Source organism: Zea mays, chromosome 6 (genome assembly GCF_902167145.1).
Source record: "Zea mays cultivar B73 chromosome 6, Zm-B73-REFERENCE-NAM-5.0, whole genome shotgun sequence".
Classification (NCBI taxonomy): Eukaryota; Viridiplantae; Streptophyta; class Magnoliopsida; order Poales; family Poaceae; genus Zea; species Zea mays.
This window is the reverse complement of record NC_050101.1, coordinates 119,812,467-119,825,634: the sequence shown is the minus strand read 5'-3', so window position 1 is coordinate 119,825,634 and position 13,168 is coordinate 119,812,467. Positions and strand designations below refer to the sequence as shown.

General features: G+C 48.9%; 1 protein-coding gene across 2 annotated transcripts; it reads left to right on the top strand.

The window, feature by feature from the left end:
* Positions 1 to 434: 434 nt before the first annotated feature.
* On the top strand, positions 435 to 8,003 carry LOC100193598 (uncharacterized). 2 transcript variants are annotated; one of them, XM_008649186.4, is made up of 27 exons: positions 435 to 836; positions 1,600 to 1,729; positions 1,827 to 1,898; positions 2,002 to 2,073; positions 2,171 to 2,242; positions 2,338 to 2,409; positions 2,491 to 2,562; positions 2,670 to 2,741; positions 2,824 to 2,895; positions 2,982 to 3,050; positions 3,147 to 3,218; positions 3,343 to 3,414; positions 3,548 to 3,619; positions 3,703 to 3,774; positions 3,884 to 3,955; positions 4,039 to 4,110; positions 4,243 to 4,314; positions 4,394 to 4,465; positions 4,537 to 4,608; positions 4,693 to 4,764; positions 4,847 to 4,915; positions 4,999 to 5,070; positions 5,155 to 5,228; positions 5,324 to 5,452; positions 5,675 to 6,022; positions 6,308 to 6,678; positions 7,297 to 8,003. In XM_008649186.4, exons 1-27 carry the CDS (start codon positions 731 to 733, stop codon positions 7,684 to 7,686), a joined length of 2,982 nt encoding a protein of 993 aa, XP_008647408.1. In that variant the 5' UTR covers positions 435 to 730; the 3' UTR covers positions 7,687 to 8,003. The 2 variants fall into 2 exon arrangements, with proteins under 2 accessions (XP_008647408.1, NP_001345763.1); NM_001358834.1 differs by having other exon boundaries at positions 492 to 836; positions 6,305 to 6,678; positions 7,297 to 8,002.
* Positions 8,004 to 13,168: the final 5,165 nt, after the last annotated feature.

Below are 13,168 nucleotides of genomic sequence, written 5' to 3'. Positions count from 1 at the left end.
CTCTCTCGAATCGGGATGTGCTTCTGGGAGACGACGAGACGATACGGAGGCTTAATAACGGATGCAAAACGGGTCCCTATCCTACCCACATCGTTCTTTGTCCCTCGAACCAAATAAACAAACAATCCTATGCCCTGCAACAACCAATCTGCGAACTCCAAGCTAAACCAAACACGCCCTCTAAAACACAGAGGCGTGGTGGTCCACCTCCCCTCACAGCTAGCTAAGCATTAACCCAATCCAAACTCTGGAGGCCCCGCATGTCAGCCGTGCCATGCTCCTCGATCTATGACTCGAGTTCTACTGCTCCAGGCCAACCAGAAAGCGGGAGAAAAAGCACTGTAGATCATCGATGTGACGTCCCAGTGTCCTTCGCCCCCACTCTCTCTCGTCACAGGAAACACATTCTCTCTCTAGCGGCCCCCTCTCAAACACAAACAGCCATTCTCTCTCCCTCTCAAAACTCCAAACTAGAGCTAGAGGCCTACGAAGTAGTAGGAAGCTGCTGCTCTCCTCCATAGCCCCTACCCCCTCCCCTACGCTGCCACTCTATCGCCCAGCCATACAGCAGCTACCCCGCTGCCTGTCACTGAGCCAGCGCGGCGCAAGTGCGCAAAGCCGAGCGCGAGAACCCACGAAACCAACCCAGAGCCCCCATTAAGGCAGGCTCGCTGCAGCACGTCTCGCGCTCCATCGCCGCCTGTCCTCTTCCTGTAATGTCACTCCCCCGATGCCTGTGCGCAGCTCAGTGGCCATGACGACGACGGCCGCCCGTGCTCTCGCCGCCCTCGTGCTCGTCACCGCCGCCGCCGCCGCCGCCGCCGTCGCCGACGATGGTTGCCGATCTGTTCCGTTCTCTCTTCACCCGTTTCGCTTTCTTTCTTCTCTGGGAGTCCTCTTGTTGCGTACTGGGGAGCAAAGATTCAGGGGGGGCGGCTGGGTTCGTTAGGATTAGTATTTTATTAGCGCTGCAAGTACGCGCTTTTTGGAGGCATGGTGATTCGCTAGTGTTCTATTCCACCCCCTTTTTTTATTGCTGTAAGCCCGTAACCCGAGTCTTAACTTAATCCTTGTGAGCTGTGCCTCTTCTCATCTCATCTTCTTGCCTAGTACGAGCTTTTAACTATCCTGTCCATGTTTCAAAATGTGCTTACTATCTCTCTTCATGTTCGGTTCTGTTTATATGTGCCTTCTTGTGCTGCTTGTTGGAGCAAATGCTCAGAGCATCCTTAAATCGTTTGAGCATCCATCATTGTTTCTTCATTTGGCCCTTTCAGTGCTGGAAGCTTGGTTTCTGCTGCTAAGCCTTGTTCTATTCCTGTGTGGTTTTAGCTGTGTTTTGGTTTTGCCATCCTGATCCAGTTTCCTATATCTGAATGAATCCAAGCAACTTCATATTTCACCACCGTGTCGTATCTGTGCTTTCCAAATCTTGACGTCCCTCGCTTTCCTGCCTGCAAGCACTAATCCAGAATCCAACTACCACGTTACCCAACTCCCTTTCTGCGGAGATTCCGTTTGCCGAGAACTGTCTGCTCGGATTTCTACCACTCTGTAACCCGTTCTTTGTGCTAACGCGGCTGGCTCTGCACCTTCCAGGGGCGGCGCTGGTGGAGATCAAGAAGTCCTTCCGCAACGTCGGCAACGTACTGTACGATTGGGCCGGCGACGACTACTGCTCCTGGCGCGGCGTCCTGTGCGACAACGTCACGTTCGCCGTCGCCGCGCTGTAAGAATGGCGTCTCGTTAAAACTCTGCTCTTTTTTTTCCCCAACGACAGCGACGTGTGGCCACTGATCCGGGTTATGGCGCCAATGCAAATGCAGCAACCTCTCTGGCCTCAACCTTGAGGGTGAGATCTCTCCAGCCGTCGGCAGCCTCAAGAGCCTCGTCTCCATGTACGGATGGTTTCTTATTTGTCCAAACGACTGCTGTTGGTTGGATTTTTGTTTTCTGAGTCCTGACCGGTGTTTAACTGGCCTCTTTTGCATTCACATTCAGCGACCTCAAGTCAAATGGCCTATCCGGGCAGATCCCTGATGAGATTGGCGATTGTTCATCACTTAGGACGCTGTAAGTTCAACTTCGATTAACCCGTGTTTACTTGTGGTTGTGGGTTTAACTGAATATAGTGCTTTTATTCAAACTTTCCTTTTTTTCTTTCTTTTAGGGACTTTTCATTCAACAACTTGGACGGCGACATACCATTTTCAATATCAAAGCTGAAGCACCTGGAGAACTTGTGAGGCTTCTTCTCTCTGGAATGTGCATAGAAATACATGCCGTTTTGGCTTTGGAAGTTCTTACAGATCTTGTGGCGCTGTTTGTGATTTCTAGGATATTGAAGAACAACCAGCTGATTGGTGCGATCCCCTCAACATTGTCACAGCTCCCAAATTTGAAGATTCTGTAAGTTACTATTGTTGCATGATTCTTATAAGGTGGATCAACTAGCATGGTCCAGAATTTCTAATGTGATGTGCACTCCAGGGACTTGGCACAAAACAAACTGACTGGGGAGATACCGAGGCTTATCTATTGGAACGAGGTTCTTCAATACTTGTAAGTCATCTTGAGGTTCAAGAAGTTTCTACTAGTGCTGGACTGCTGGCATACATTGCTACTACGTTTAAGGGCCTGGCTAAATTAGTAACTATAATAATTACTAGGGGTTTGCGGGGAAATCATTTAGAAGGAAGCCTCTCTCCTGATATGTGCCAGCTTACTGGCCTTTGGTACTTGTAAGTACACTGCTTGCCTAGTTTGCTGGAAGTTTGTTGTGTTTTTTCAATCTGGTTTTAAGCTTCCTACTAATTTGATCAGTGATGTGAAGAACAATAGTTTGACTGGGGCGATACCAGACACCATTGGGAACTGTACAAGTTTTCAGGTCTTGTACGTACATGCATTCTTTGCCACTCCTGAAATAATTGATTTAACTTTTCATATATATCATTTTTCCTAACATTTTATATTGGTAGGGATTTGTCTTACAACCGCTTTACTGGACCAATCCCATTCAACATTGGTTTCCTACAAGTGGCTACACTGTATGTTCTGTTTGCCCTTTTTTTCACTGAAAATGACGTAATTACATGCCTAATATATACAAGCTTACCTGCAAATATGCGTGCATCCTTTATCAGATCCTTGCAAGGGAACAAGTTCACTGGCCCAATTCCTTCAGTAATTGGCCTTATGCAGGCTCTCGCTGTCCTGTAAGTCTCACAGTGAATTCTAGATGATTGACTAATCTACAAATCAGACATTGCATTCTCATTGCTGCCTTGCTGGTAGTGAAAGAAATATGATTGCTAACTCATGAAACTTTTACTCTATCAGAGATCTGAGTTACAACCAATTATCTGGTCCTATACCATCTATACTAGGCAACTTGACATACACTGAGAAGCTGTAAGATTTCTTATCACCCTAAATCCGGTTCATAGATTTTCAAGATTTTAGTTTTAACTGATACAAGTCACCACTAGAAAAAGTTTGTAAACATATTTTTAAGTTTGTCTTTGTACATGTTAAAACTTCATAGGTACATGCAAGGCAACAGGTTAACTGGATCGATACCACCAGAGCTAGGAAATATGTCAACACTTCATTACCTGTATGTTTTAGTATTTCTACTGTTATGGATATCAATATTAAGGTTGACCATTAATCTATTTTGACATAATTATCTAAATTCAGAGAACTGAATGATAATCAACTTACTGGGTCAATTCCACCAGAGCTTGGAAGGCTAACAGGCTTGTTTGACCTGTAAGTACTTTTCCGGCACCCTCTTATTACTTGTCACATGAACCAGTGTTTTCTTGTTCTCCAGAAAACTACATTGCTATGAACATAGCTGATTCTACTTGTTTCACAGGAACCTTGCGAATAACCACCTTGAAGGACCAATTCCTGACAACCTAAGTTCATGTGTGAATCTCAATAGCTTGTAAGCACAAATTATTTCTGAAAGTTTGCAGGTCATGAGCAATGTCGCAAGTATCTATATAACATGCTAATTTTATTTAACAGCAATGCTTATGGCAACAAGTTAAATGGAACCATTCCTCGTTCGCTGCGGAAACTTGAAAGCATGACCTATTTGTAAGTTTGAATAGATTTTGAGTTTCATTCTGTGCTAACTGATTTTGACACATTTCCATTTTTTGTACTGATATGCTGTTTTCCTCATATTGATTCGTAACTCACATTCAAACTTTTATTTTGTTCCTTTAGAAATCTTTCATCAAATTTCATAAGTGGCTCTATTCCTATTGAGCTATCAAGGATCAACAATTTGGACACGTTGTAAGCCTTCATCATCTCACATGCATTAATAGTATCCATTTCGTGCTAATCCTATATATAACATAGATATATGTACCAGGGACTTATCCTGTAACATGATGACGGGTCCAATTCCATCATCCATTGGCAACCTAGAGCATCTATTGAGGCTGTAAGTTTTTTGGCTATGGTTTCTTGGTATATTTCCTGCTTCATGTCCTGACATTGAACATATTTTTCTAGTAACTTGAGCAAGAATGATCTAGTTGGATTCATCCCTGCGGAGTTTGGTAATTTGAGAAGTGTCATGGAGATGTAAGTACTTGACCTTATTCATGTGAATCCTTTTATTGAATATTCCTTGCATTATATTTTGAATGACTTGACTGTTTTTTCTAGTGATTTATCCTATAATCATCTTGGTGGTCTGATTCCTCAAGAACTTGGAATGCTGCAAAACCTGATGTTGCTGTAAGTTATATCAAAGTTCTTTAGTCTGTAAGTTTAATTTCTGAACTGCAGCTTTGTTCTGAATCATCATTTACTCTTGTAGAAAACTGGAAAACAACAATATAACTGGCGATGTCTCTTCTCTGATGAACTGCTTCAGCCTCAATATCTTGTAATTTCATAACCTGAATATTGGAAGGATGCACAAAATTTTGTATTTTTTTTCTAACATAGACCTTTTGCATCTTTGGACAGAAATGTGTCATACAATAATTTGGCTGGTGCTGTCCCTACTGACAACAACTTCACACGGTTTTCACATGACAGGTATTGTGCTCCATTATTTTCATCATGACTATCTTTTTCCTTATACTTGGAAATAGCAGTTTAGCGATCTTGTTATTTATTCAGCTTTTTAGGTAATCCTGGACTCTGTGGATATTGGCTTGGTTCTTCATGTCGTTCCACTGGCCACCGAGACAAACGTAAGAAGAGTGTTGCATTCATCAATTTATTTGACCTGTTTTTTTTTTGTCAATACATTATAAACCAAGATCTTTTCTTCTGGATTTTCTATCAGCGCCAATCTCAAAGGCTGCCATAATTGGTGTTGCTGTGGGTGGACTTGTTATCCTCCTGATGATCTTAGTAGCTGTATGCAGGCCACACCATCCACCTGCTTTTAAAGATGCCACTGTAAGCAAGCCAGGTAATGCATTTACTAACTTTGGAATCTCTTACAATGATATCATTGTTCACCACCATATTTAGTATGTTGTCATGTAATGTTGATGTACTAATATATATATCTCAAATAATAATATTGCCTGTATTCAACTCAGTATTTTATTTTGTAAGTTATAACTGGTCGCTAATAGTTGATGCTAGAACGGCATTGATATCATGTTGTTGATATTCATTCTGTTTGCAGTGAGCAATGGTCCACCCAAGCTGGTGATCCTTCATATGAACATGGCTCTTCATGTCTTTGATGATATAATGAGGATGACTGAGAACTTGAGTGAGAAATACATCATTGGATACGGGGCATCAAGTACAGTTTATAAATGTGTTCTAAAGAATTGCAAACCAGTGGCAATAAAAAAGCTGTATGCCCACTACCCTCAGAGCCTTAAGGAATTTGAAACTGAGCTCGAGACTGTTGGTAGCATCAAACACCGGAATCTAGTCAGCCTTCAAGGGTACTCGTTGTCACCTGTTGGGAACCTCCTCTTTTATGATTATATGGAGAGTGGCAGCTTATGGGATGTTTTACATGGTAAGTCCAGGTCCCAAACTCATTCAGACAATTTTTTTGGGGGTCAAGGAATCATGAGAACAGTTTATGAAGCGACCAGGAACTAGCACCACTATTCTGCTTTTCCTTTCAATAGTCTTTATTTGTTTCATTCATATTAATAGTCTTTGTTTGTTTACCTGTCACACATCAGTTGGTTCTCAAGACAGTTGATGTTTTGGCGAAGGCTTGCTTATTTAATGGTCATGGATATTTGGCTGCAATTTCTATACCATTTCCTAATTTAAACCTATTGTCTTTCAGAAGGCTCATCCAAGAAGAACAAACTTGACTGGGTGACTCGCCTACGGATCGCTCTTGGTGCAGCTCAAGGCCTCGCTTACCTTCACCATGACTGCAGCCCACGAATAATTCACCGGGACGTAAAATCAAAGAATATACTCCTCGACAAAGATTATGAGGCCCATCTTACAGACTTCGGCATCGCTAAGAGCTTATGTGTCTCGAAGACTCACACGTCAACCTACGTCATGGGCACTATTGGTTACATTGATCCCGAGTACGCCCGCACCTCCCGCCTCAACGAGAAGTCTGATGTCTACAGCTACGGCATCGTTCTGCTGGAGCTGCTGACCGGCAAGAAGCCAGTGGACAACGAGTGCAATCTCCATCACTTGGTAACTATTCTTCAGTCTCCTGCATTTGTCGAGTTAGAAGCCGGAAGTCGCTTCCTTCTCTTTACATCGCTTTGGATTCCAGCAGTGCTCAATAATTGCTGAACAACGACCATTAGGCTTGTGTTCCTACAAGGGGACCAGCGACACTAAACCTAGCATGTGAGTAGATCTATCTGCACTGCAGACCAGCTGTGGACTGATGCGCTGATCCATTGGATTTGGTGACTGAAAGCTCCATTATAAGTAGCTGTGAGTCTGTCCCCCCTAAAGCTTACTGTTGCTGTCCTCATGTCATAAATAATGTAGATGGAAAGCAAAAAATTGAACTAACAGGATGCCAGTGGTTTATCATGTGCCAACATAGCTTTCTGAGCCTTGATGTGACTTTTCAAGTCACCTCAGTACTTTCGAACAAGTTGAACATGACGCAAAATTGACAGTAGTATGCACAACAGTGGTTAATTAGTAGTATGCTGCTGGCTGCTGCTGATGCTGCTTGTTTGGAAGAGGCTTTTTCCCCCCATATATTGTTGAAACGCAGGAAAAACTTCAGTACTGATCGGCAGGCAGATACCGAGTCAAGCTCTGATCATCTATGAACGTGCTTTGGAACCGCAGATCCTATCGAAGACGGCGAGCAACGAGGTCATGGAGACGGTGGACCCCGACGTGGGAGACACCTGCAAGGACCTGGGCGAGGTGAAGAAGCTGTTCCAGCTGGCGCTCCTCTGCACCAAGCGGCAGCCCTCGGACCGGCCGACGATGCACGAGGTGGTGCGCGTCCTTGACTGCCTGGTGAACCCGGAGCCGCCGCCGCAGCCGCAGCAGCAGCAGCAGAAGGCGCACGCGCACCACCAGCTGCCGCCGCAGCCGTCGCCGCCGGCCTACGTCGACGAGTACGTCAGCCTGCGGGGCACCGGCGCCCTCTCCTGCGCCAACTCGTCCAGCACCTCGGACGCCGAGCTGTTCCTCAAGTTCGGCGAGGCCATCTCGCAGAACATGGTGTAGGGGAAGACGTAGACGTTCGGTGAGGCGCCTTGAGTGAGGCCGATTGCAGGGGGAGTAGTTTGACTGACATTTTGTGGGACGCAGCGCAGGAGATTAACATGGGACTCAGTAGCTAGGGTGTTGTTAGCTGTAAAAAAAGTCATGTGACGCAAGAGCAGCGGAGCTTCTTCCTCTTCTTTATCCCCCCTCCCCATTTTTCTTTGGTGGTCTAACTTACTAGGAGGCTGTATTGATCCATCATCATCTCTCCCGTTCCTCTGCTTGATGATCTTTTGTGACTTTCGCGGTCCTCTGTATTGATCCATGATCTTTTGTGACCTCTGCTTTATTTTCTGGGATCTTTACCTCAGAACCAGCCGCCCCCCGTTCGTATTCCGGCTGCCGGGGCTCTGCCATCCCGTGGCCCCCGGGCACCTGGAGAGAGGCATGTGCTCGTGTTGTGCGGATGTCGCCGACCCCATGGACGGACGCGCCGGGCCGTATCGTGTCAGGGAGGCGCCGTAAATGATGCGTTGCGAGGTGAGGGTGCAGCGCAGGATGCTTGCTGGGGCCGCCGGGAGATGGGGGGTTGCAGGCGGCGTGAGCGAGCGTGGTGGTGACTGATTGATGCGTGGGCCAGGGCCGACGAGGAGCATGGGCGGTGCAGCGCAACGCGATCCTCGTGAACCCGAGGACAGGGATGAGCAGAGCTCGCTTCGCTCGGCCGTGTGGATTACCTCAGCCGAGCCGTGGTAGGGCAGGGGTGGCAGAGGATGGTAGCGCACAGAAACCGTCGGCAGTCACTCCGGTTGCTGTGGGACCAGTGCGGGGTTCCTCCTGTGCTTCGGCTGGCCGGGCCGACGAATGAGTCACCCGGGCTACGGGCCCATCGTTATCGTCCTTGTCGTCTTCCCCGCCCTCCAATGGCCTGGCCCCATCCGACATCTCGCTGGTGTTAGACTGTCTCCAACAACACACTGTAAATCGTTCTGTCCGCTAAATATACGGTGTAGCGAGCTACTTTACTTCTCCAGCAAGGTCCGCTAAAAGGTTCTCTATCTTAGCGGATGGTACAGTCATCCTCCAAATATGGCGTCTTCCTGTGCGCACGCTAAATCATCTTCGTCCTGTCATCGCGGCTCGCTCGGACTTGTCATCGCGGCTGGAGCAGGTGGCTTGTGGTTGTCTTCTCGTGTGCATACGTGAAGGACGACACACTCATAGTGTTTGAGGAAATGCTCCGGCCATCAGCCACAATACTAATGTCGTTTTGTAATCCGCAAATGACTAAATTCTATTAATTAAGTTAATACATTAAAGATGATGAGATATAGAGGATGAATTTTAGAACACGTTGCTGGAGACGGTAAACATTTCAATTGCGGACTTCGTTTTTGCGTTACTTACGTAAGTATAAATTGTATGAATATGACTATTACAAAAAATAAATATAGTATATGAATTCTGTTAATACTATAGATACAGAGGATCAAATTTAGAGGACGTTGCTGGAGATGAAGAAAATATAGAGGACATAATCTTTTATAGTGTTCTGTAAAGGACAGAGAATATTTTTTTAGGGGATGAAATTTAGAGTACGCTGCTGGAGATAGCCTTAGCAACGGGATACCACGCCAGACGCTACTTTGTGGTGCCGTCGACCACATCTTTTGCGGACGTTAATCTCACGCCGTTGAGTTCGACTTCACTGTTGGGTGTGTCCTCTACAGCCAGTCAATAGAGACCGGATTGGGCTTAACCCAACTATCGTTCCTTTAATCAGGCCCTTGATCGGGAGGGCCCACGCTAACCTCGGTTGGAGTCCCCAGATACACGACGCTATATATATAGGACTAAGGGGTCGCAGGAAAGACTAACGCTAGTACCTCGCACCAAAAACCCTAGTCCCCAGAGGCCCCCATCGCCTAGCCGTCGGAGTGTCTAAAAACGCGACAACCTACAACGGCTCGGATCGCGATGCCTGCTGTTTCTCTGCAGGGCCAGTATGAAGATAGCAACAGTAATAATAAGGTATGTTTACCCATTCCTCTCGGTAGATCAGATCTACTCGTCATCGAGGTTTTAATTTCAGCAACGGATTGGTATTCTAGGGACTTAGGAATCGATCCTAGACAGTATAGATTCTAACAATGGTATCAGAACCAGGTTACTATTTGTTTTTCTATGCATTATTGTTTATTATGAAGCCTACGTGGATTAATTCTCTTTAAGTGCATAGAAATTCAGATTTTTTGTGGTGATTGAATATTTTGACCAACGTCGAATATTGTTGCCACATTTTATACAAGAATTAAGTTTTCTAGATCATCCAACAATGGTTTAGAATTTTAGAACCAGAAATTTTGTAGATCAGGCATGGTTATTATTTGACCAACGTCGAATATTTAATTCATGCAAGTTCTATGTTTTCAGTATTTACTTCAGACGTCTTAAGTATTTACTGTGGGCACCATACTGAGTATGGATAGGTCCCAGGATCATTTCGCGAGGTTCCTAAGTGAAAACAGTATTGTAGCTCAGTATTCAACACCTGGTGAACCGCAACAGAATGTGGTTGCCTAAAGGCGTAAGAAGAACACTGATGGACATGGTAATGAGTATGCTTAGTTACTCTATCTTACCATTGGGTTTATGGATGGAGGCTTTAAAAACCACTAAGCAAATACTCAACAAAGTTCTTAGCAAATCAGTGGCTAAAACTCCATAGGAGTTGTGAACTGGCAGAAAGCTCACGCTCAACTACTTCCACATATGGGGTTGTCCAGCAGAAGCTAGAATATTTAATCCTGGGCAGAAAAAGCTAGATGAGAGAACCACTAGCTACCATTTTATTGGCTATCCTGAGAGATCGAAGTGTTACAGATTCTACTGCCCAGGCAGACAAACCAAGTTTATAGAAACCAGACATGCCATTTTTCCTAGAAGATGTCATGATCAAGGGGAGTAAGGTACTCAGAGAGGTTGACCTTCAGGAAAAGAGGGTGTATGTCCTGATTCCGATGGTTGAAGAACCATACTTCTTGATACCCGCTGTGGTTCCACCAACGGTTGTAACGACTCGAGGTGAAACCCCTGCTGCAAATATTGTATCACCAAGTGCAACTACTACAGAGCAAGTCACTTCACCTTCTGCACAATCTGGCTCTTCTAAGTCAGTTGCATAGGAGAGTTCACATGACAGTAGTAGTGTCACGCCAAGTGATGCACCAATGCAGGAGCCCCAGAACGGACCTGTCGGGGACCATAATTAGGGGTACCCTCAAGACGCCTAATTCTCAGCTGGTAACCCCCATCAGCATAAAGCTGTAGAGGCCTGATGGGTACGATTAAGTCAGGGATCAGTCCATACGAGTGACTCGATCACGCTTCACCCGAGCCTAGCCTCGGACTTGGGCAGCCGACCTCGAGGGACTTCCGTCTCACCCGAGGCCCCCCTTTTAACGGCGGACACATCTCCGGCTCGCCCGAGGCCTTGGCTTCGCTAAGAAGCAACCCTGACTAAATCGCCGCACCGACTGACCGAGTTGCAGGGGCATTTAACGCAAAGGTGGCCTGACACCTCTATCCTGACGCGCGCCCCCCGGCAGAGCCGAAGTGACCGCCGTCACTCCGCTGCTCCACTGACCGGTCTGACAGAAGGACAGCGCCGCCTGCGCCACTCCGACTGCAGTGCCGCTCGATAGAGTGAGTCTGACAGGCAGTCAGGCCTCGCCAGGGGCGCCATAGGGAACTCCGCTCCGCCCGACCCCAGGGCTCGGACTCGGGCTAAGACCCGGAAGACGGCGAACTCCGCTCCGCCCGACCCCAGGGCTCGGACTCGGGCTAAGACCCGGAAGACGGCGAACTCCGCTCCGCCCGACCCCAGGGCTCGGACTCGGGCTAAGACCCGGAAGACGGCGAACTCCGCTCCGCCCGACCCCAGGGCTCGGACTCGGGCTAAGACCCGAAAGACGGCGAACTCCGCTCCGCCCGACCCCAGGGCTCGGACTCGGGCTAAGACCCGGAAGACGGCGAACTCCGCTCCGCCCGACCCCAGGGCTCGGACTCGGGCTCGGCCCCGGAAGACGACGAACTCCGCCTCGCCCGACCCCAGGGCTCGGACTCCGCCCTGGCCTCTGCCGAACGACTTCCGCCTCGCCCGACCCAGGGGCTCGGACTCGGCCTCGGCAACGGAAGACAGATTCGACCCCAGCTTCGGAGGAGCCCCCACGTCGCCCGGCCTCGGGCGCGGGCCCACCATGTCAACAGGGAGCGCCATCCCCACTCTACCCCGAGCCGACTCGGGCCGCAGAGAACAAGACCGGTGTCCCATCTGACCAGCTCCGCCAGATAGGCAATGATGGCGCCTCCCAAGCTCCATGACGGCGGCGGCTCTCAGTTCTCTTACGGAAGCAGGTGGACGTCAGCAAGGACTCGACCGCTCCGACAGCTGTCCTTCCGCCAAGCTCCGTTGCTCCTCCGACAGCCACGACATCACGCCAGCAGGGTGCCAAGATCTCTCCGGCTGCCACATTGGCATGTACTTAGGGCGCTAGCTCTCCCTCCGCTAGACACGTAGCACTCTGCTACACCCCTCATTGTACACCTGGATCCTCTCCTTACGACTATAAAAGGAAGGACCAGGGCCTTCTTAGAGAAGGTTGGCCGCGCGGGACCGAGGACGGGACAGGCGCTCTCTTGGGGCCGCTCGCTTCCCTCACCCGCGTGGACGCTTGTAACCCCCCTACTGCAAGCGCACCCGACCTGGGCGCGGGACGAACACGAAGGCCGCGGGACTTCCACCTCTCTCACGCCCGTCTCCGGCCACCTCGCCTCTCCCCCCTTCGCGCTCGCCCACGCGCTCGACCCATCTGGGCTGGGGCACGCAGCACACTCACTCGTCGGCTTAGGGACCCCCTGGTCTCGAAACGCCGACAGTTGGCGCGCCAGGTAGGGGCCTGCTGCGTGCTGACGAACAGCTTCCCGTCAAGCTCCAGATGGGCAGTCTCCAGCAACCTCTCCGGCCCGGGACGGTGCTCCGTTTCGGGAGTCTTGAGTTCATGTCCTTCGACGGCAGCTACGACATGATACTCCTTCCACCGCCGTGCGACAACGACAATGGCGGCCGACAACCCGCCCGCCGGCGGCGGAATCGACGACATCTCCCCCGCATGGTGGAAGAACAACCTTCGAGCTCGCTCCGTCCTCTCCCCCGCCAACGGAGGAGGAGGCGGGGCAGCCAAGGCCAAGCGGGAGGCCGCGCTTCGTCGGCCGTCGAGCGAATCGACGCCCCCGATGCCCCGACGGAAGGCACGCCGGGCGTCGACCTCGCGTTCGAGACGAAGGCAAGCGCCGTCCCCCCGCGACACGCCGATCCCGAGCGAGAAGACGACGCCAGCGCGCTCGCGGAGAGCTTGCAGGACGTCGCCCTTGTACCTGAGATGACGGCGCAACCAGTCCCCGATGTGACTACGTCGCTCCGCGTCGACCAAAAGGTACTGAC